Source organism: Carassius gibelio, chromosome A13, assembly GCF_023724105.1.
Source record: "Carassius gibelio isolate Cgi1373 ecotype wild population from Czech Republic chromosome A13, carGib1.2-hapl.c, whole genome shotgun sequence".
In the NCBI taxonomy this organism is placed as follows: domain Eukaryota; kingdom Metazoa; phylum Chordata; class Actinopteri; order Cypriniformes; family Cyprinidae; genus Carassius; species Carassius gibelio.
The window spans coordinates 20,456,290-20,480,766 of record NC_068383.1 but is presented as its reverse complement, the minus strand read 5'-3'; the positions used below and the strand labels follow the sequence as shown (position 1 = coordinate 20,480,766).

The 24,477-nt window shown below is 36.1% G+C and overlaps 3 protein-coding genes across 4 annotated transcripts in view; 1 reads left to right on the top strand and 2 right to left on the bottom strand.

Annotated features, from left to right (window-relative positions):
• The window catches only part of ttc7a (tetratricopeptide repeat domain 7A), a 30,498-nt gene extending 16,430 nt beyond the window's left edge, over window positions 1–14,068 (bottom strand). Inside the window, exons 1-10 of one of the 2 annotated variants that reach the window (XM_052613627.1) lie at window positions 13,860–14,068; window positions 11,698–11,861; window positions 11,173–11,341; window positions 7,740–7,870; window positions 7,314–7,438; window positions 5,629–5,707; window positions 5,368–5,537; window positions 3,523–3,586; window positions 1,462–1,599; window positions 853–936 (exon numbers count right to left, since the gene is read on the bottom strand). In XM_052613627.1, the coding sequence (XP_052469587.1) occupies window positions 853–936; window positions 1,462–1,599; window positions 3,523–3,586; window positions 5,368–5,537; window positions 5,629–5,707; window positions 7,314–7,438; window positions 7,740–7,870; window positions 11,173–11,341; window positions 11,698–11,861; window positions 13,860–13,989 (1,254 nt within the window). In that variant the 5' untranslated portion in view covers window positions 13,990–14,068. Of the gene's footprint in view, window positions 1–852; window positions 937–1,461; window positions 1,600–3,522; window positions 3,587–3,673; window positions 5,330–5,367; window positions 5,538–5,628; window positions 5,708–7,313; window positions 7,439–7,739; window positions 7,871–11,172; window positions 11,342–11,697; window positions 11,862–13,859 lie in introns of those variants that run through there. The other variant, XM_052613628.1, reaches the window with a different exon arrangement.
• Window positions 14,069–17,037: 2,969 nt separating this feature from the next.
• On the top strand, window positions 17,038–19,961 carry LOC128026456 (multiple coagulation factor deficiency protein 2 homolog). The gene is made up of 4 exons (XM_052613633.1): window positions 17,038–17,175; window positions 17,481–17,642; window positions 19,135–19,294; window positions 19,524–19,961. The coding sequence occupies exons 2-4, from the start codon at window positions 17,485–17,487 to the stop codon at window positions 19,653–19,655; spliced, it is 450 nt and encodes a 149-aa protein (XP_052469593.1). The 5' UTR covers window positions 17,038–17,175; window positions 17,481–17,484; the 3' UTR covers window positions 19,656–19,961.
• Window positions 19,962–21,144: 1,183 nt separating this feature from the next.
• On the bottom strand, window positions 21,145–23,911 carry LOC128026457 (homeobox protein prophet of Pit-1-like; the record flags this gene model as incomplete). Its single annotated transcript, XM_052613634.1, has 3 exons — window positions 21,145–21,581; window positions 22,690–23,013; window positions 23,750–23,911. Coding segments are annotated over 3 exons (789 nt in total), but the record flags the coding sequence as incomplete, so codon positions are not given.
• Window positions 23,912–24,477: the final 566 nt, after the last annotated feature.

Here is a 24,477-nt window from a genome sequence, read left to right as displayed (position 1 = left end):
TTAAAACTTTAATATGTTTCAGTAAAAAAATAATAATAATAATAATTGGGTGCATCTATTATTTATAGTTAAAATGTTTAAGGGGGGGTGAAATGCTTGTTTTCACTCAATATCCTGTTAATCTTGAGTACCTATAGAGTAGTACTGCATCCTTCATAACTCCAAAAAGTCTTTAGTTTTATTATATTCATAAGAGAAAGATAGTCTGTACCGATTTTTCCCGGAAAAACACGACCGGCTGGAGGCGTGACGTGTGGGCGGAGCTAAAGAATCTCAGTATGCATGAAATAACATTTCACCCCCCCCCCCCCCTTTAAAATAAGAGCATTTTCTTGCACACACCTATTGTTTTGCTTCAGAAGATTTGTATTCATCCACTGGAGTTGTATGGATTACTGTAGCAACAGATCTGCGATGACATTAGGCGCAAGTAATTGATGAGAGAATATTAATTTTTTGGATATCCCTTTAACACTATTTTTTAACATGTCTAGTTATATTTTACCCACTTACTCACCCTCAAGTTGTTTCAAACCTGTATGAGTTTGTTTAACAAGAATATTATTAACGGTAGCCATTCCATAGTATTTTATTTTTTATATACTATAAAAGTCAATGGCTACCGTCAACTGTTCTTCAAAATAAAAAGAAAGAAACTCACACAGGTTTGAAACAACTTGAGGGTGTCTGAATGACAGAATGTTCATTTTTGGGGTGAACTATCATAAAGCCTTTTCAATTAAACTTAGATAAAACCTTCAGTATCTTCTTTCTTTCGGTTACTAGAGCATATTTATTGAATCAAAAATAAAGCAAATTACAACGATGATGACAACAGGACATGAATCTCACCTTCCCACTTGCCATCAAAGACAAGCCAAGCTGATACCAAAGATGAAACTCACTATAGGAGAACTTCATGGCCCGCTCCAAACACTGATGACAAACCACATCACAGTCAGAAAGAAACTCAGGGAAGAAAGTGATAATGCGGCTGACATTGTAAAATAATTCTAGGAAGGATCTTGTTGTTTTCAGCACGGATAGGGGATTGTGTGTATCCTGTACACATCACATCATGGCACATGCATGAGAAAGTGAGCTTAAATTTGATGAGAGAGGGATTTAGATTCGACATACACGCAGGCATGAGTAATGGCAGCGGGGTACCAAAGAAATGATAGATTCAGTTGATATTAACTGAATGAACTTAGATTCAGATTCACCTGAGAACGTCTCTGAGTAAACGCTCCCCACCACACAACAGCTCAACTACTGAAAGAAGGACAGGACGAAGGAGGAAGGGGAAAGAAGCACCCATACAACTGGGAGAAGAGGAGAGAGAGATCGACAGACTGAAAAAGGCTACTTATGACAAAGAAGCTAGTACATAAAATCCAGGTCACTTGCTCCTGTTTGCAAAGCGTGGGGTGGACAGGGATCTGTGCTGACTCATCTCACCTCTGACAGGAGTGCATACTGCCCCCTCCTGGCCATGGCGATGCTCAGCAGGTCATAGATGGAGGAGATGTCCTGCATGCTGCTCTCCCTCACCTCCTGATGCTCCGGTGAGCGACTGATCACCGCCTCGCCGCTGGCCTGCACGGGACAGTGAGAGGACTCTCTTATCTGACGTGTTTGATTCAACCCATCAGCTCAATAGTGAGATATTCAGTGTCAAATATACACAAAATGTGCAGTGTAGGGTTAAACAGCCATATGTTAAAGGGATAGTTTCACCCGAAAATGAAAATCCTGGAAATATGTATTTTATTTTTTCGTTCTTTTTCCATTATTTAGTAGTAGCTTATTAGTGGTGACAAGCAGTTTATGTGCATATGGCAGACATTTTTGGAAAAATTAATACAAGACGTAGTCAACCAGACGATGAATGCTATTAACAGCAATTATTATATAATGCAATCAATCTTATAGCAATGTTAACATAATTACTATGTTAAAATGTTCTAGTAAAACTGTCTGGGTCTGTAAATAAAATAACTGAACCCTATGTGTGTCAAAATTTGCTTATTATCTTGAAAAACAATGTACGGTACCGTTCAAAAGTTTGGGGTAGGCAAGGTTTTTGTGAATTCATGTTTTTGAAAGATGTGTCTGACTGAATTTATAAAAATACTGTACATACAATCAATTCATGAACTATTTTCTATTTTAATATATTTAAAATATATATATATTTTGTTGTTCTTGGAGTTATGATTGATGATCAGTTAACTTTCTCAGACCACATCTCTAAAACAGTCCGATCCTGCAGATTTGCTTTATTAAACATCAAGAAGATCAAGCCCTTTCTTTGGGAACATGCTGCACAACTCCTTGTTCAAGCTCTTGTTCTGTCCAGGCTGGACTATTGCAATGCCCTCTTGGCAGGTCTTCCAGCCAATTCTATCAAACCTTGACAATTAATTCAGAACACGGCAGCAAGACTAATTTTTAATGAGCCAAAAAGAAAACACGTCGCACCTCTGTTTATCAATTTGCACTGGCTTCCAATAGCTGCTCGCATAAAATTCAATTGTGTATATGTGTCTATATATATAAGACCTCTAACACTAGCTTGCTCTATTCTTTTTTTATTCTCTCTGTTTTCTTTTTATTTATTATATTATTTCAAATCCCATGCTACGTGTACTGTGTTATGCTAACTGAGACTTGTTATAGCACTTATATATCATTGCTCTTTTGTTGTTTTTGATTGCTTCCACTGTCCTCATTTGTACGTCGCTTTGTATAAAAGCGTCTGCTAAATGAATAAATGAATAAATGTAAAAGGGGAAGTCGTGGCCTAATGGTTAGAGGGTTGGACTCCCATTCGAAGGGTTGTGAGTTCTAGTCTCGGGCCGGCAGGAATTGTGGGTGGGGGGAGTGCATGACCAGTTCTCTCTCCACCTTCAATACCACGACTTAGGTGCCCTTGAGCAAGGCATCGAACCCCCAACTGCTCCCCGGGCGCCGCAGCATAAATGGCTGTGTGTGTGTGTGTGTGTGTGTGTGTGTGTGTGTGTGTGTGTGTGTGTGTGTGTGTTCACTGCTCTGTGTGTGTGTTCACTGCTCTGTGTGTGTGCATTTCGGATGGGTTAAATGCAGAGCACAAATTCTGAGTATGGGTCACCATACTTGGCTGAATGTCACTTCACTTCAGTAGTGCATAAACGGTTAAAAATAAATGCAAATGTAAAATATCAGCAGCCATTGCTCCAGTCTTCAGAGTTATTATCTTTTGAAACAGTTGTGCTGCTTAATATTTTTGAGAAAACCCTTATACATATATAGGATTCTTTGATGAATATAAAGGTAAAAAGATCATTTATTTGAAATAGAAACCTCTTGTAACATTATAATTATATTTACTATCCCTTTTGATCAATGTAATACCCTTGCTGAATAAAAGTTTCAATTTCTTTACAAAATTCTTTCTGACCTCAAAAGTTTGAACAGCAGTGTACGTCACAACACAGCATGTTAAGGAAGAAAGTATGAATGTGAGGAGGACTGTCTCACCATCGATTCTGTGATGAGGAGCAACAGCACCGCCTCTTCAACCACGTCCTGTGGACAGAAAGCTCTGCAGAGTGGCAACAGGAAAAGGAAAAAACATGTCAACAACGTAATGTTTGTGTGTTTCAGCCTTTAACTGAGCTTCCCTCCATACCATCTGGAGTCCCATCATAGTGTGCTACTAAGCTGCACCAGGAATGGGAAACTGGAATATTTCTTTCATCTGTTCTTATATCTGTTCTACAGATGCACTGTCAAAAGTCTCTCCATCTCTTTTCATCTCTGTTGTATTTTTCCTTTCTCTGCTTGGCGTCTGCAGACTCACAGGTACAGTTACAGCATCCTGCCGTGACCTGAATATTAAACCCGGCAAACAAACCCCAGCACTGTCCTCTGCTCATCTTCTTGTTCGTGTTCTCTGATTCTCGTGAATACAGTCCTATGACTCATGTACACAATAAAATTTAAAGAGCAGTGATATTTACTGCACATTAAACTGCTCAAATTAACACTTATTCGTTTAACAAAGCAAACTGATTTAAGATTTTCCTAAAATTACTAACAATTACTAACAAGTACTAAAAGTAACTCGTCCAAACTAGGCTCAGCTTTTTAGGAATTTCTCACAGTGTGCTGTATTTTTTACGACTGATCAGAATTACAGTTTTCCTGTATTTGTTTCATCATCTGTCAATCAACGTGTTAAATAATGCTAGTAATGCGCTACAACATGTTAGTAACATGCTAAAACATGCTAACAGTGTTTAAACATGCCAGAAACTTTTTCAAATATCAAAATGTAAAATATGCAATGTGCTAAATTATGGTAGCAACTTGCTAGAACATGTTAGAAACTGTTTAAAGCACTATATAAATAAAGGTGACTTAGAAACATGCCGACAAACAGGTTAAATCATGCTAGCTATGTGCTAAAACATGTTAGAAACATGCTAAATCATTGTGGCAACATGTTCAAACATTGTAGCAACATACTAAATCATGCTAGTAATGTGCTAAGATATACTAGAGACATGTTAGCAACATGTCAAAAATGCTAGAAATGTGATATATTTTACAATAAACATGCTATCAACATGTTTACCATGCTAGCAATGTGCTAAATGTGTTGACAACATGCTAGAAGCTTGCTAACGATGTTACAAAATGATATAAACAACCTAAAAAAAAGATAACAATACTCCACATATTAAAGCATGTTAAGAAAATGTAAGAACATTCTAGTAACTCCCAGAAGCATGTAAACAATGCCAAGCAACAACCAAAACCAGCCTAAACTGGTTGGCTGGTCTTAGCTGGTTTAAGCTGGTCTCCCAGTCTGGCTGAGCTAGTATGCTGGTTATGTATGTTTTGAAGCTGGGATGCTGGTTAAAGCTTTTCATTTGCTGGTTTATGCTGGCCCTCCGCTGGTCATGTGCTGATCTTAAGCTGGTCAGACCAGTTTAGGAACAGTACATAACCAGCTAAGGACCATCTTAAACCAGCAAAGGACCAGCATAAACCAGCTCAAACTAGCATCCCAGCTTCAAATCATACCTAACCAGCATATGCTGTTTTTTCAACAGGTCAAGCTGGTCTAATGGGGTCTGAAGTCTAAGAGTCTAAATTAGTTTGTATTGGACTGACTTATGTAATGTCTTATCAGAGTGAAACATTCAAACTTCAAGCTTTTAAAAGTTATTGTAATTTATCAAGCCAACGTCAAAGTTTGTCATCAAACTTGACTTGTTAAGTTGTTGTGCTTTTTTTTCTTATTATGTACATATTGTTTCCTACATGAAAACTTAAATTGACTATTAAGAGAATGGAAAAGGAAAGAGAGAGTCAGACCCCTCAGTGTTGTAGCGCTGTGGTGGTCTGGGTGAGGGGTAGATGGCGTCTTTGGGATATGTGGCTCCTTCTCTCTTCAGCCAGCCGGGTGGTGGAGGAGACAATGGACCCCAGTACGCTTCCTCACACACTGATCCCAGTAACACTTCTGCAAGCCTGCGTGCTACTGTCTGAACAACACGACACAATAGATAACAACCACTGACTCTGACACTGCTGTGTGATGGTGAGCATCAGAAATCTTGTTTATCCAGATCTCACCTTACGAAAACTCTGGGACCCCCGAGTCTCCACAGCCCTCATGACCCGCCGCAGCTGTTGTGTCCCCTGAGCCAGGTGACTAACACACATGAGCAGAAGTGATTGTGGGAAGTAAAATGAGTGAAAAATAAGATGTTGATAGACTTAACAGGTAAAACTGATGATTATTATACAACTACTGTACAAGTGAGTGTGTGTTAATTAATAAGAAGAAACAGAAGGGGGTGGACGAGGATGAAGGATTATGATAAACTTTAGTTTTAAATGGTGTGCCAGTGTCCTGCTCACTGCAGACTAATGGTGCAGGTTTTAACCTCCTGGAACACTATTTTGGAGTGATTTTGATTTTCCACTGGAACGCGATTGGGCTGGTACTGAGTATCAGTTGTGCTGGTTTTGTTACGCAGACCTGGTAACCCTGGTGTTACAGTATAGCTTTTTATGATCTTGGAATTCTAATACATTCACATTATACTAGATATCATTTAGACCGTAATAATGGCTATATTATTAAAGTGGCCATTATAACAGTGATTCGCTGCAAAAACATTTTTGCTACAAAAAGACTAAAGTCCAAAAATGTGGGTGATGTTATGATATTGCATTATTGTGAATTTGTTTTGATTGATTTTGGTGTTTGCATTTCACCTGTGTTTCGATGCAGTCTGAGAAATATAGAACTGTATTTACAGAATTTACAGTCACAGATTTCTGTCTCAGAGCACTGTGCGGAAATCTACCGCTTTTCGGTGTCTTTATAGACTACACTACACATATATGTGACCCAGGACCAAAAAACCAGTCTTGAGTGGCTGGGGTATATTTTTAGCAATAGCCAAAAAAAAAAAAAAAAAAAAAAAAAAAAACATTGAATGGGTCAAAATGATTGATTTTTCTTTTATGCCAAAAATCAAAAGGATATTAAGTAAAGATCATGTTCTATGAAGATATTTTGGAAATTCCCTACCATAAATATATCCAAACTTAATTTTTGATTAGTAATATGCTTTGCTAAGAACTTCATTTGGACAACTTTAAAGGCAATTTAGGCTATTTTCTCAGTATTTTCTTATTTTTGTACCCTCATATTCCAGATCTCGGCCAAATATTGTCCAATCCTAACAAACCATACATCAATGGAAAGCTTATTTATTCAGCTTTGTATTTATTCAGTGATGTATAAATCTCAATTTCGAAAAACTCACACTTAAGACTGGTTTTGTGGTCCAGGGTCACATATATTATAGGCTATATGTGCACACACATTCCGTATCATACATACAAACTGACACAATGTACATGTTATTTTGCATTCTTTCTGGAACTGGAAAAAAAATTATGTTTTTTAATATATTTACTGTTAACTGAATCTATTGACAGTCCTAATATTTTAAAGTTGCAGTCTGTTAGTACTCCCATCTCAAAAAAAGATAGAGCAAGACCTGACGTAAAATCACTTGTGTTATAACACTGACACCTGCTGGACATGACTGGCACATCCACACGTCACACTGGTCATGTTGACACAAGAATACCAGCGGTGGGTTTACACAGTGCCAGTCAAATATTCACATGGAGTCCATAAATGGATCCAGTCGAGCTGTGCTGTGAATACAATGTGTGCATGGCTGCATGAGTGCTCAATGTAGAGGGCAGGGAATTGTGGGTAAAGAATTGTGGCTCACCCTTTCCTCAACAGTGACAGGTATGCGCTCTGAAGAGCTGCCTGCAGGAAGAAGCCTGGGTCCAAGTCAGAATGAGGGACTGATGAACCGCTTTTAGCTGTTTTGGAACTTGGCGTGCAAACAGTCTAGTGAAGAAAACACGTATGCAATGTAATGGTGGGAGGAAATTAAGATAGAAGAACACAAAACATACCAATTTTATACGCACACACACACACACACACACACACACACACACACACACAGAATGCATTCTTGCATTTAGAGTCAGTACTTATAGAAGTTTACTGTCTCTTTAAATTTGAATCAGTAATGCATGCTAAAAATGCAGCAAGACATGCCAAGACAACAGTGAGAGACATGTCTACACAGATAAATATGTTCTGAGTGAACCAACCCCTGACAAGACGTAAAACACACACCGACCTTGTCAAGCTCTTGCAGGTACAGCAGGCCAGCATCACAGGCCATGAGGTAACAGGACAGGCACTCTTCCTCTCTCTCGGACAGTCTAACACGGGAAGCACCTGACATAGACTGATGGTCCAAAGACAAACCTGAACATTTATGAAGAACAATTGGGTTAAGATCATGTTATAGTGATTTGGGAGAGAATGAAATATAGTTAAGCATGGAGCCCAGGCATGCTAAATGAATATAGCAATGCAGTACATCTCCATTTACAGTACTGCTGATTAGCCTTAATTAGACACGTGGGACGAGAACGGATCTCTGTGTTTGGTGCGGTCGATTCCTAATCGATATGTGCCAATTTGAGAAACAGCATGAGAGCAAGTAACTGTTTCTCAAACAAATAGGTCTTTTCAAATGACTTTATCATTTATTCAGTCTGTCTAGAACATTGAGTCTTGGTCTGTTTTCCTGACTTTCAGCTCAATTGCTAATGTGATATTGATTTTATACAGCTTTAGTTAAAAAAACTACTAATATTAACTGACTTACATATTAGACAGTTTTTGCTCCATTTTTGATACAAAAATAGTTCTGAGCAAAGCCACAGCAGAACAGTCACACATCTGCGAGAAACACACATGTCTTTCGTTTAACAAGTCAATGATTCAGTGAGCCAATTATAAAAACGGTTACTTGCTTCATTTATTGAATGAATCAGCGGTTTGAACGAATCGGTTGAATCAATGGTTCACTCATTAAGAAAGTGACTTGCCACCACTATTAGTGGTTTAATTTCATATTTAAAAGTATCATTGCATTTTTCCAACATTTCATATTTGTATGTCAAAAAAAGTAAAACATTAATCTAATAACATTATTTATGCATTTTAACAGATGGAGTTTGTTGATGCTGATTTTATTTGAGTAGTAACAACCATAGTGGCTTATTATTGTAACTTAATGTACTGATCACATGTAAGAATTCAACGTAAATGGGGACATGTACATTTAATCAGTTTAGGAAAATATTGTCCTTCATAAAGTTAAAAAGAGTGACAGCAATCAATTTAAGGCAAATATCAAAAAGCAAAAGTAATGCCTGATAGAGCAATGATGAGACTAGTAACGGACAAGTAACTTTTGTATTCGAATAAGTGAATGATTGATTTATTTGTCCGATGTACAAGCTCATGTCAAAGCGTAATGCCGAGCCCTGTTCAAGCTTTTTTATTAATTGACTACATGCACTTGGCATATGGTTAGGGTGAGGATTAGGGTTTGGCTTAGGGTCACTTGCATGTAATTATACATAATTAATTGCTATTATAATAGTAAGTACATGTAATGTGTAAAAAGGACACCTTACAGTTTTTCTCAGTTGCTTTGGTACATTTCTCAAATCATTTTTGAGATTTGCACAACAGTTAGTATATTTCTCAAAACAACTTGTACAAATAGCAAAATACCATGGATTACCTGCAAAACCCAGTCTCTTGCTCAAAATCCTTAGTTCATCTCTCAAAAGTAAATATCTGTGTCAATGAACATGTCAGTGCCATCAGAATGACAAGTCCTTGTGTCATAGTTTACGGATAAGACTTAGTCATGTTGTCAGTATAACACTGCACTCTGGAGGGATGTTCTGATGCAAACTATGGCAACATTTTGGATGACAGTTACTGTATTGAACAGTATGCCATATGCTTATGTATGCCATATAATCATTTCAAAAGTACAGATTTACACATTACTGTATGTGGGATATTGATCGAAAGAGTCAGGATAAAATTCCCAGTTACACTTTTACTAGTGGTCTGACCAAAAAAAAAAAATATATATATATATATATAAAACCTTTACAATACCATTGTGATATAGAAATTGAAAAATAAATATGGGCACAAAGATGAAAAATAAATCCATTGTCAGAATTTGTAACTCTTGTGTTGTCCTCTGTCTATACAGTATATGCTTTCTAACTGAAGATTCATGAGATGAACCTTTGAGCTATTTCAGAGAAATGGTTTATCATTGGTTTATCATCTACATTCTCTTCATTAGTAAGTAAATGTAGATAAATGTGCATAATCAATTGCATGAATGTACAAAAGCTATCGCAACTTGTTCAAAAAAATGAGAAACTGGTTTTCTGATGTGTATAAATGACTAGATGATGTGGAGGTTGTACAAGTAGTTTTGCGAATTTCATTTCTGATTTAAGAAATGCACCAAAGTGACTGAGAAAACTTTGACTTTGATATCTCAGATTTACCAAGACTTGTACCTACACTGACTTTTCCCAGAAATCACTAGTTCCAGCTTTATATGAGGAAGTACACAGAGGAGAACTAACAATGAGGAACTACACAAATTAGGGCAACTTAACAACATCACTACTGTTAAAAAGAGTTCCCCATCTATACAGTTCTGAAGAGAAGAGTTGTATACAGCAACCAAAATGAACACTTAACAAGTGAGAAGAAACTCTCTATACAAGAGAAACTGTTTTTGATGAGTAGAGAAAGTAGATCTGGAAAAGGCAACATTATACAAGAAGATAGACAGACAGACAGACAGAAAGACATATGGACAGACAGTCAAATTTATAAATACTTCAATATGTGTTCTTTACTGTTGGAGTGCTGATGTTGTCAGGTGGTCATTTTTATACACATACACATACACATACCCCTGGGACCACATACTTTTTGGTACTTGTTAATAGTGTGAGAAAATGTTCTGTGTGAGAAAATAAAAAAAGATAAAAAAATAAATAAATAAAAAACTATTGATGGACATTCTACAAATACAGGATGTGATGCACTGGAAAACCCCTTTTATAAAAGACGACTAAAAATATATATTTAGAAGCTTCCCTGTAGACAAAGACGTAAAACTGCCTCTTTTTTACTTCTGTTTTTACATTCTGTCCGAGGGTATGAAAAAAGAAAACACACACTCCTATCAACAGACTTCTCTGTGATTGCAATGCAGAGCCTTTTTTTTTTTCACTGTACACTTTAGCTTGGGTACGAGTCCAACAAAAGCATGCCTGAGGCAAATACTCTGTGGAATGAAGCAATGAAAATTACAAGATAACTTCATAAATGCACAATTTAGTTGCTCTAGCAATTATAATGGCCATGCTGTATAAGGAACATAGTCTTTTAACTTACGCGCAAAATAGCTTGAAAGTCAATCATTTAGAGATTTTTTTTTTTTTTCGATTAAGACACACTAAACTTGAGAGAACTTTTACGGTTTCACAAAAATAATATTGTCAAAATTTTAAAGAGACTGTGTCGATGCTGAACGGCTGCAGGAAGCTACAACACATTACTTTTTGCATTACTGTATACAGTATGTTAATTGCCTTGTGATAATTTAATTATTCAATAATAAGGAAGGATTCATGAGCTATTAGTGATCTCTCAACTGTTTATACCTTTAATGACAAAGGCCTCAGCCAGCATGCGCAGCTGGTAGACCGGCCGCTCGTGGCGGGTGAAATCATCCACACCAGCTCTGGCACACATGCCCTGGGCGTCCCTGTAGCGTCCCTGAACATAGTGCACTTTAGCCAGCAGGAGCAGAGCTTCATTCAGGTAGTGCGGCTATAGAGGAAGAAAACTAAAATCACCGGGCTGCACAAAAATTTGTAATTGCAATTAAAAAAGTGGACAAAAAAAATACATTTTATCTTTTTTTCTTTAATTGGTAAAATATCAACCAATACAGTATTAATAAATGCACAAAGAAATAAATCTTTTTTTTAAGCACAAAGAAAAAAATGGCTCAGAAACACTGTTGCACCATTGTTTGCAAACACTTATAATGGTTTGATACATCTAACTTAAGTCACTAAAACTGATGGAATTTAAGTTGTTCACAAAGCTAAACCAAATCCTCCAAAAGTGCTTCTTCTTGTTCTCAGAGATGCTTAACTGACAAGAGAGAGACTGTGCCAGACCTCCAGGTGTCCTCTGCTTAGGATGCTGTTGAGGTGAGCTTTGGCTCGGGATAGTTTGGGCTGCGAATCTTCAGACAGAGGTGTAGAATTCTTCAGCAGGGTCATGTTCTCCAGCAGACATTCCTCCAACAGAGCTTCTGCCAGCAGCAGTGTCCTATAATCATCTACAGACAAACAGAGACGGAAGCTGGGCAAAGGTTGAAGGAGAAAGACTAGAACATGCTTGACGTTGGCTGATTATGGTGGACAGTGTATCTTTGGGTTCTTTTTAGGATAAAATGTTCACCAGCATTACATCTAAAATAGTGTTTTTTTTTATGTTTTTTTTTTAATGTCTTCATGGCATCCTGTCATTTTTCATCCAGCAGTGGATTTTATCATGACAGAATGGCTGATAAACATGTCTAGATTGCATATTAATCTACAACAGCATTGGGTCCATGTTTAGAGAGTTAAATGCGTTCGTTTCAGCTCAAATATACAGTCCGACAAGAAGGTGCTTTGAAAATATTCACTTTGCCTTCATGCATATTTTGTGTAAACACTGTGGATGAGTTATTTCCTGTTTGGTTCAACTTTTCACTCCCCTCTGAAGCCAGACTTTTATTATATGTCAAGTTAATGTATGACATTTCCCTTACTGAATATGAAGTAACTCGGTACATCGTTCAAAAACCCTTGGTAGTAATACACTGAATAATATGTTCTGTGGCCACCTTTTACTGACTTGAGTTTGTTTCCCCACTGGGAAATTAGTGTCTGAGCATTTGCAATGATGAAACAAGACGTGCTGGGTCAGAGATCTGATCTGGACAGTTGTGGACACACATCCTGGGAGTGCCTTGTGTTAACCTATTACTGCTGTTTATTTAACAATGAACACGGGACATGTTTAAGCAGCATGTTTATCTTTGGGAAATTGAGAAAGTGAAAAGACTGGGTTTTAATTCTAAATCTTAAAGGGATGGTTCATCTGGAAAAAAAGAACATTTATTTACATTTTTTACACATTATATTTGATCACAAATGCAGTAAAACAGTAATATTTTGAAATCTCATTACATTTTAAAATAATTGCTTAAAATGTGATTTATTCATGTGATGCAAAGCTGAATTTTGTCCTAGTGCCACATGATAAAATTCTTATTTGGTGCTCAATGATAATTTATTATTATTATCAACATAAAAAAGCTTAATATTTACTTCTAGGGAAACAAACTCTGGATTCTTTCATCAATAGAAAGCATTTACAGCATTTATTTGAAACATGTATCTTTTGTAACATTACAAAGGTCTTTACTGTCACTTTTAAACAATTCCATGCATCCTTACTGAATATAAATATAACTTTTTTTGGTTGCACTTTATTTTACAGTACGTGTACTAACATGTACTTATAGTGTACTGACAGTGTATTTATCTAAGAAAATTCTGGTAACACAAGGTAACTACATGGGGTATGGTTAGGTTTAGGGGTAGGTTCAGGGTTAGTACCTAGTTATTACATAGTTATTGTAATTAATAAGTAAATAGTATGTACATGAGGAACAGGACTGTAAAATAAAGTGCTACCCTTTTTTTCAGAACCAAAAATCTTACTGACAGTAAAGAAGGGTGTCCATAAGCTCATGCATGATGTGCATCAAATGGTGGACACTCTGCTATCCCAAAATGAAACGAATTACATAAAATTAAAAAAAATAAAATAAAAAAAAACACAGAAAATGAAATGGCTAATGTGTGAATTTGTTGTTTTTTTCAAGTGCAAGTGTTTAAGTATACCCTAATGTAAGAGCAGGTGACTAAATGATGAAACTATTGCTTTATACCTGTATTAACTACAAGGGTGTGTGCACACATTTTCATCTCTGATTCACGTGAGTAACTGGCTTTATAGGTACACAGTCTCTCTCTATCACACACACACACACACACACACACACACACACACACTCTCTCTCTCTCTCTCTCAGAGTGAACTTGCTAAAAAAAAGTAGACTCAAACGTGCATGCCAGTTTCTGTTGCTGATATAAGCACACATTAGTAAACATGAGAGTTTAACAGAAAGGTGCAAAGTTCATGCGGAACAAGACACACACTCTCTCACACTCATCAATGCTGGCTATGCTCTATTCTGTTCTCTTGTGGCACGCGCACTTACCATCGTCATGCAGGCGCGCGGCAGCGAGCTGCTCCAGTAAAGACGGTATTTTGTCCCACTGACACTCCGCGCGGCAGCGCTCGACCTCCGCCTCTAAGCGGTACTGAGAGAAGGAGAGCCGCGAGGACATCCCGCCCGAGTCTCTGTGACCGCGCTCCGCCGACACCAGAGGAGTGACTGCCGACTGACAGCGAGAAACTCACTGAGCATGTGCGAACAAACATTACGGGGCTTTGCCATGGGCTTTGCCCAGTGCAGTGACTGAAGACTATTGATTATTCTTCTTAATAATTCAATAACTATTATTCCTCTTTAATGCTACATTTAGTGACGTTTTCCTTCACAGTTGCACCCAACTTTGTAAAACTCTTCAGCGCATATTTTGACCATTTGATTATATTTTTATTTTATTTTATATTCTAAATCTCATCAGCATCTCTTTACACTAAGCAGTACATAATGTACTGCTTAGTGTAAAGAGATGCTGATGAGATTTTGAATATTAAATAAAATAAAAATATAATCAAATGGTCAAAATATTTGGGAACCTGGTCTGATATAGTTCCTATAGCAGAACATCTTTCATGCAGTATTTTAATGGTTAGAACAAAAATGTTTAATTTAAGTATGAATGCATTATCATAATCACGTTGTCTGCATTCGATTGAAATAACTGATTTGCTGAATCAAAACGTGAGGGTTGGCTTGTGACGTAGCCAGTGGAATAGGTCTTGTTTTATGCAAATAACCACATTTTCTCATGTTCTCTGCGGGTATGCAAAATTAACGTTTTTGCATATTTTACAAATAGGCTATTTTAGAGCTGAGGAAAAATTCCATGACTTCCTAATCAACCTAATCTTGGTCAACCCTGGAAATTCCATTCCCTGATATATTCTCAGATGAATAAACCCTGTTATCAAATCAAGTCTGAGATTGATTCCTTGTTACAAAAAATATATAATAGTCCTTACAAAAATATATAAATTACAATGCTATTGAAACATCTTAAATCAGTCCAGCTGACTTAGGCTAGGTGATCTTTCCAGTCTGACCATGATGAACATATTCGGAAACATTTTTATATCACTTGTTCACCAATAGATCTTCTGCAGTGAATGGGTGCCGTCAGATTGAGAGTCCCAACAGCTAATAAAAACATTACAATGATTTTCTTGTGAGGCAAAAAGCTGCTTCCATGAGTCCTCTATCCATAAAACTGCTGTCTCCAGTGTACAAGACAAGTCATCTCAAGTTGTCTGAATCAGAAGAGAAATATGCAGAGATCAAACACCGTTTACAAGTAAAAAAAAAAAAAAAAAACTGTATATTGTTGGATTTTGGTGTGAGAGGACAGCGGGGGGTGGACTTTTTCCACTGAAGGAAGTTTTATTATGGATTATGGGCAGGTATTTTGACCAAAAACAAAAATGTAAATTTACATCATAATGATGGATTTGTGTCTTACAAACAACGAGCTTTTTACTTTATAAGATGTTAATTGATGGACTGGAGTCGATTACTTTGGATAAAACAGCTGATAAAATTTGACTCTCGATCAAATCGGATAAGATTGGACTCACATTCTGACGGCACACATTCATTGACGAGCAACTGATTTATACATTTCTCCAAACCTGCTCCCATGAACAAAAAAAAAAAACGCATATACATCTTGGATGAGCTGAGAATAAATACATTTTCAGCTATTTTTATTTTATATATTTATTTACTTTTCATTTTTGGGTTAACTATTCCTTTAAAATAAAGAGAGACTCACAAAACTATTTCTCAGTCTTATAAACCCAGCAAACACCATTTACTGGGTCACAACTGTCTGTTAAGTGTCTGTTAAGACCATAAGTGTAGTTTAACAGGTTTAACAGGACATGTCCTATGTCCCATTTCCCTGAAATCCCTCCACTGAGATGACTAAATCTAGGCTATTTAACCAGTTATATCACCTAAACTAGCTGTTTCCATCATAGTCTGGACTGAGACCAAGTCTTTGAGTCTGTTTAGATGAAAATACTGACTATTTTGATGCAAACACCTGAAACAGAACACAAATGGCAGGCAAATGAGACAACTGTCCTCCAAATACCGAGACATTGACGCCATCCAGTGGGCGATATAGTGCTTGAAAGCTTTTCGTGTGTCTAATATGGACAAACTTTGAACTCCAAAAACATATTAAAAGTCAACCGTTTTTTTAAGTACTTCATTAAACTATAGTTTCCAGCTATCAAAATAAACTTTCATTGACCGACTGTAAAATCTCCATTATCCACCTACCAAGTGCTACAGTTGCTACGTCTATCCTAAAAGTCACATTTCTACGACACCAAGAACGAACCAGCCGTTGGAAAATAGCTTTGGCCCTCTCATTTTCTTTGCAGAAGTTTGCCATGCAGAAGACCGTGGTGACTGATTAGGAAGGGACACACACAGTAACCATCATCAGAGAGCTGTAGCTGTGAATCATTACTGAACAGAGCGCATTATGACGCAGCAGCACTCAAATCCGATCAGCGCGCGCCTCGTCCTGACCTGGAGAACATACTGCTTGGTTTCAGGTTATTCTTCATATCTCTTTGAAGGTTGACAATGTCGATAGGATGCATAAAAAACACATAAAATAAAATAAAATAAAATAAAATAAAATAAAATAAAATATGCGTGTGTGTATCCAAATAAAATCCAAAATCGTGTCCACTTCATACGCGACGCGACAGAATCACTCAAATATATAGATATAAACAAAAAAAAATTAATTTCTCTCTCTCTCTCTCTATATATATATACACTACTATAAATATGTATAATTGTATTTAGCACAAAACATATTTTTACGTTTTTTTTAATGCTGTAAAGCTTAATAGTGCATTTTTCTTCCGTATGTAACACAATGTATTTTAATGTGCTGACGTCACATAAAACATAATGAAATGTAAAAATGTAACATTTAACAAAATATCTAATAAGCGCAAAACATATTTTTACGTTTTTATTATTGCAGTAAATATTTTAATGTAAGCTAGAGCATTTTTCTTCCATCCCAAAATGTAACACATTGTATTTTTCATGTGCTGACATCAAATAAAACATAATGCAATTTAAAACGCTGTAATAAATAAATAAAATGCTTTCGCGTCCAATCAGAGTTTAGCTGTCGTGTCCATGCATGGGATGAAAGGTAACTACGGCAAGCTGCGACGGTCAGAAAGAACGGTGCTCAGTAAACACCAGCAGTAGAAGTTCACTGTGTCTGAAGAAATAAAACGAATATTCAAGCGTCGTCTGTGGTTTACAGCAGGTGAGTAATATACACGTGTATGTTGTAATACTGGTCTAAGCCGCATTAAGAGGGAAGCAGAAAAGCTTTCTGTTGACAATGTAACGGGTGACGTCTGTATGAATGTGGCTGCTCTTCCTCTAATATTTCAGTATTCACATCTAACGATATCTCTCTTTTTTTTTTTTTTTTTTTTAGTCTTCCACATGCTTAGAGTCGGTTATATTTCATTTCTGATAGTAACGACGTGATTTGACTTCTGTCATTTTTCAAGTTCTTCCATATGTCAGCCACATGTCTCATTCTTCTTCTTCTGGTGATCTCAGTGTGATGAGACTGAAGCTCAGACTGTGGAGCTGGTTCCTGCTGTGCTCCTGCTGTGTGCTGTCTGTATGGGCTCATGGAGGACAGCATGGAGAACCAGCTGCTTCAAATCAAGAGCCTCCTCCAATCATCCGGCTGGACAGGAATATGGTTCAGGATAAAGAGTGAGTAGTTTTCATGACTTTAAAACTTGTTTGGAGCCTACGCACATATTCAAATCTGTGAAGCTGTTTGTGTGACAGATACTGTATGTCTGTAGTGTTTGTTGAGCTTTTGATTCATTAGCTTTGAAATGCCAAAAGACCTCTGAACCAGTGCAGACTGTCCTGATCTCCGGCTGTCCTCCAGCAAATAACATGTCAGGAAAACAAAGGTCATGCTCAACCCATCCACAGAACTTTTTAAATACTACACCTTAAAATCATTTTTCTTCGCCAATTTAATAGCAATTAATAACTACTTTTTGTTTAGTTTTTGATTCCAGTTTTTGTAATCATTGGTCAATGTGTATATAAATATTGTGTATTACTGGTCAAAAATTTATAATGACTAACATTTTTGAATTTGATCAGAAATGCAGTAAAAAAAACATAATATTGTGAAATATTATAATTTGATTAAAAATTAGCTAATTTCTATTGTAATATATTTTGAAATGTAATTTACTCCTGTGATCAAAGTTGAATTTTCAGCATCATTCCTCCAGTCTTCAGTGTCACGTGATCCTTCAGAAATCAGTATAATCATTCAGAAATCACAGCATGCTACCATTCAAATGTTTGGGCTAAGTTTGAACCAAAAGATATTTATTTAGCAAGAATCTTTGAATTAATAAAAAAAGTGTCAATAAAGACATTTATTCTACTAAAAAATGTTTCAAATAAATGCTGTCCTTCTAAAGTCTAATCATGGTTTCCACAAAAATATTAAGATAAACTTTTATAGAATAATTAAAAAATGTTCTTTTTAGTAATTGCTAACAATATAACACCAATAATAATATTATCTAAAAACAGAGCATCATGTAAAAATGATTTCTGAAAGATCATGTGACACTGAAGACTAGAGTAATGATGCTGAAAATTCACTTTTGATCGCAGTGATGAATGACATTTAAAAAATATATTTTATATTGTCAACATATTTCACAACTTTTGAAAAGAAGTGTTAAGATATAATGTTTTAAATATTCTAAAATTGGGTATTTCCTGCTGTAAATATTATGGCAAAACAGAAATATTAATTGTGCTAGATTTTTGCACCTCCCTAAGTATATAATATGTTATTTATATATATATATATATATTTGTTTGTTTGTTTTTTTACCTGATTGTTTTTAATCAAAATGTAATAACTGGGTCTTCCACTGAAAACAACAGACACATTTCTCCAATCATTTAGTCTTAAAACAGCCGCCTCTGCAGGTTCATCTGACTCACCCACATCTCAACATTCAGCCATAAATCTGATGGACAGAACCCTGCCCGAACATCATTTCTTTCTTTAATACGATGCATTTGGATGTTTGTCACAATGCAAAAGAAAAGATCTGTCGCTACTTCCTTTTCTTCCTAACTTCTAACCGAAGGTCACAGTTATTGACTGATGCGATCATCTGAAGGTGTGTGATTGAACCTATCTTTTGTTCTGCTGTAGTCACATCATGGAGCATTTAGAAGGGGTGATTGAACAGCCAGAGACGGACATGACGCCTCAAGAGCTGCAGCTTCACTACTTCAAGATGCACGACTACGATGGCAACAATCTGCTGGATGGACTCGAAATCGCCACGGCCATCACTCATGTTCATAAAGAGGTGTGTGTGCTTGAATTTTGGACATACCTCCCCATTCATTATTAATCATATTTTTATGACTTGATAATAAATAGGTTATTTTTTAAATTTTATATGGGATATTTAATATCTAATTTAAGTAGAACTTCCACTGGATTTTGTAATCTAACACGAAGTACTCTCGTCCAAGCCTCTCCTTCTATCTATTTATTCCATTTAATTAAAATTAAAATTGTCACCTGGTTTCCAGGAAGGAGGAGATAGTAGCCAGCCAATGAGAGAAGAGGATCTCATCACCCTCATTGATGATGTCCTCAGAGACGATGACAAAAACAACGATGGCTACATCGACTATGCAGAGTTTGCGAGGTCTCTGGAGTAAAAGCCGAGAGGAAGAGCCGCTGCCTTACTGTGAATGCAGATTACCTCTGATGTGTGTGTGATTTCATTCATGCTTCAATATAACCTCGATAAATGTCAGACATGAAGTGGCGAGGGTCATAAAGTCACGAGAGATGTTTTGTACGGATGCATTCCTTTGTTGCACTCACATCTGCATATGTCTTGTCACAATTGACCTTGATGTATAAACTGCCAAATTTATCCACTGTAAACAAGCATAAATTATGTTGTTATTGAATAAATCCTTTGCAGTGGCACTCTCCTGCAAAGCTGATTGTTAAATGAAGCTAAAGTGGAATATAATAATTGCTGCTCTGCTCATGAATGATGGCAAACATATGCTCCTTCTGCCTTAAAGGGATTCTCACTGTCACTGTCGGTATTAAAATACTCATTCAACGTGTTGAGATGACAGAATACTTTGGTAAGCACACACAGTCAATCTAGAGTTGGGTTTATCTTGATTTATATATAAACCTGTACATCTTTAATGAATCCCTCTGTGGCTCTAATGTTGATTTGGGTGATGTTATATACAAATGGCAGAGTTCTAGAAATCTGTTGGATGGTGTTATGCATTTCTAAAACAGGGATAGGAATTGGTGCACTGATTCTTAGCTTGCTTTTAGAGCCTGAATGTACACAAAATGTCATATGGACCAGTGACATGATGCTAATTTATTAGGAAATACTATTAATGTTTTTTGCATATAGTGACTCTAATAAATTTCTATTTCATGATGTTTTTTTTTTTTTTTTTTTTATAAAAAAAAAAAGGTATTTTTAGGGCATAATTTTAAAATATATTGAAAAAAACCCCGTTATTTTAAACTAATTATATTTCACCATTGTTTTACAGTTCTTTCATCTCATCATAATGCTTTTATTTTATTTTATTTTTCATTTATTTATTTAGGGTATGAAGCAAAAAAAAAAAAACATTTTGTGATAACTATCTTAAAAATTTTTGTTTATTTATTTTAATACAGAAGAAAACGGTTTGGCATAATCTATGTTATTCTTTAAAGAAAACCTAGTCCACCAAATCATGTGGTGCAACTAAAATGCAGAGAAAAATACAAAACTTTCTTGAAAATGGTATAAGATTTCTTAAAATTATAAGTAACCAGTGAGAATGCAGAGTATTGTTTGTTTTCAACAACATTCTTCAAAAATTGTCACTGACCCATGTTCATTAGCATAAAATGGGAAGAAGAACAGCATTTGATGTAAGCATTTTAATTTATTTCTACCAAATCTGTAAATTGTTGTTGATGACTGAAAGCAAATGTAATTCAAATGTTCAAAGGGTGTACTGCACAATTGTATATTAGTTCATAATAGTCCTTATTTAAAGTCTACAGTATGTTCAGTGTGAACTGAACCAAGTTTAATGGTCAGTGCAGTGCTTACAAAGGAAATCAGCATAAATGTAATTTTTTTTTTTGTCTAAGTAAATATAGCAATAATTCAGAGAATATGTTCTGTGTGACTGCAAATAAAGACAGAAAACGCCAATCTTTCTTTTGTCACTGAAAAGCTTTATCCTTTGGACTGTACCTTCTTGTGTAAATGTAAAACAGCAGTGTTTACAGCTCTTCCTCTAGTTCCAGTGACTAGTGGTTTGCAGTGAGAGCACTGATGTGGAGGCTGGTCCGATGCTGTGGAGCTGATTGTAGTCTTCATGCTGTCTGGTGGCATGAGACGGAGCAGAGCCGGAGGACGGCTGGGGGGTATCCTCCAGGGGCAGCCCTGAGGAGAATCGGGGGACGTGTGGCAGTGAATGAGGGCCCACACACATGCTGCTGAAGAGAGACCCTCGTCCTGCCACCATTCCCACCGGCAGCACTTTGTGACGGATACGATCCTGCTTCCGCTGCTTGGCTCGCCGGTTCTGAAACCATACCTGCAGCCAGCAGAAGGCAGTAAGATACTGTCATCAGACAAGGGAGACTTGTAATATATAAGTAATTTGTGTGGCACAGCCAATTAACATACTGAATGTAAGAATATTCAAAGTTTTCAGATTTAAAAAAAAATGTTTACCAATAAAATTCTTCATAACTGCTATTTTCTTCATATTTTCTTAAGACGTTAGAGTATTCAGGTTTTTTAATTCTCAAACATTTCTTAAGAATGTTCTTTTTTTCTTTTCTTAAGACTGTTTAAAGTCAAAACTTAATTAAACAAAATAATTTAATTTGCTAAAAAAAATGTTTTAATGAAATAAATAATCATTATAAATAACCTGCTGAAAGTTAGGATATAACATCCAACTTGTCTTAAATCAATAGAAAGAAAGAAAAAATATGAAAGATGTTTCATGAATCTATTAGGCTGTTTCAATTATTTAAAATTATAAACATAACACTGGCAACATATATATTACTACTGCTCTGTATAGAATTATCGCTTGAAATTTTAAATAAAGGATTTTGGAATGCATTACTAGAAAATATTATTTGAATCTTTCTACTTCAAACTTCATATTAAATCAAAGTGTTGCTTAATTCTTTGTAATTATTAGTAAAAAAAAAATCAACTCAACTCAACTAAGGATCTCCTTTTTAATTCTATTGTTAATTATGTAATACCAAAGCCAAGAAAATAACTATAATACTAATAATAATTTACAAAAATTACAATTTTTTAAATGAAATTTCAACATTTAGAATTGTTTTCAGAAATTCCATTTAGCATCATCTTACAATTTTCTAAAGAATTTATCTCAAGAAATGTCTTAACTTATTTTAAGAAGATTTTCATGAATCTGTCCACAAAAATGTGGACAAATGTAGAAAGCATTATGAAGCGATGCTATCGTTCAGTGCTAGTCACCGCTGGGTTTCCATCCACATATTTTGCAACGTCACTGTAATTCACTATCAGTGTGAACAATCTGAACACCCATGGACTGCTTAGTGTAACTTAAACCTGCGAGGGAACATTTAATTCAGCTGTATGTTACTGTATCAGTTCAACAGGTTCATTAGCATGTTAATCAGGTGAGTGACGTGTATGCGAGCCTCGTTGAGTTTGTTGGCGAGCTCCTCTCTGTAGCAGATATCAGGATAGTGGTTCTGTCTGAAAGCTAGCTCCAGCTGTTCCAGCTGCTCATTGCTGAAGGTAGTTCGGTGTCTCCTGCGGGATGATGAAGGGTATGGTCTCACCAGTCCTCGGCCACTCTCAGATGTCCCAGAATCTTTTCTTGAACTAATTTGTACATCTGCATCCAATAAGGTGAAATTCAAAGAGGTGAATTCATTTTGAGAAGACCTCTTTGTCACAAACAGAAAGAGTCTGGACTCAGGTCTCTCTCTCTTGTTAAAAGCAATTTCCTGTTGACAGAAAGAGTTTCATCAACCACTGTGGCGGATGCTGGATTTGTAGGCACACATCTCTCAAATGATGTTCACTGAAGACGGAGGATTTAAGAGCCTCAGTGCCTCCAAACAAACGTCCAGGAACTCAAAAGAAAGCAGGCTTTGCCAACTTAACTCACTATCGTGAGAGAGAGGCATGCCAGGGCTTAGAAGATTACTCTCAGCTTAGGCAAACAAAGTCACCAATTTGTCAAATTGTGAGACTCTTGTTATCCAGGGCCTGTTCACAACATTAGTGTAAAGTGATTGGATTTTTGCATGTCATACTGCGCAGTGTTATTCTTGTATCACTTATATATTATAATATAGTTTATACTATTATAGTTTATAGTTTTAGTATATTTTTTTTGTCTTTTAGTTGTTTTTTTATTATCTTTTTGTCATTTTTTTATTTATTATGTTATAATTTTTATGTTATTTTCTAATGTAAGATTTTAATTTTCAGCATTACCATTTTTGACAATTTTATAATTTAAATAAATCAGTAAATAATTATAAAAACAAATAATTGTTTATATATATATATATATATATATATATATATATATATATATATATATACTCTTGTGAATTGTTATTGCAGTATGATGAAATTCTTGTGATGCTCCTAATTTGCAAGCTGCTTTGGATAAAAGCTTCTGCTAAATAACTGAACTGCTTTGTATCAGTATTTTAAATGCGATATTCTTACCTGCACTTGAGCTAACCGTGACCTCAGAGTAATTTTCAGAGAACTGTCGCTGAGGTTTGTCTGTGTCCATTTCAAACTCTCTCTGGTCTGACTGCAGGCAGGATTCAGCTCTGACCTGCGTCCTGACCGAACTCTGCTTTTGCACCGCGGTCTAGTGTGACATCATAGAGCAATCCCACCTCTCATCCAGCGGCTCATTGTGATGCTGAAGCCCACGGTAACATGTACCTGTTAGTGTCAGCATCAACTGTAAAATAAAACTGACATTTATTTAGTACTGTTGACATAATAACAACAAGTATTTGTATCTGAGTAAAAACGCTCCTAATAATAAATCTGGGTCTCAGTGGTGCAGTGACAAACTGGAATGTGGAATACTGGACTTGGAATTCTGAGAAGACAATTGTAATGGAGTATTTTCACCACCAGGGGGACTGTAAACAAAAGAAATGGACACAAGAGGAAACGGTCTCTGGATCTCATGTGAGCACAAAATCAGCACATTATTCCATTTTAAACAATAAATATTGAATAATACTTGGGATCTGAGACCAGAGCTTATTTTGATTACTTCATTTCATGTCATAATCTCACATGTTTGACTCATAAATAAAAGTGCTTAAAATAAAAGTTTAGTCCACATAGCAGCATATTCTGATTAAAGTAATAGTTCACCCCACCAAAAAAAAAAAAAAACCGTGCTGAAAATGTACTCACCCTCAAGCCAT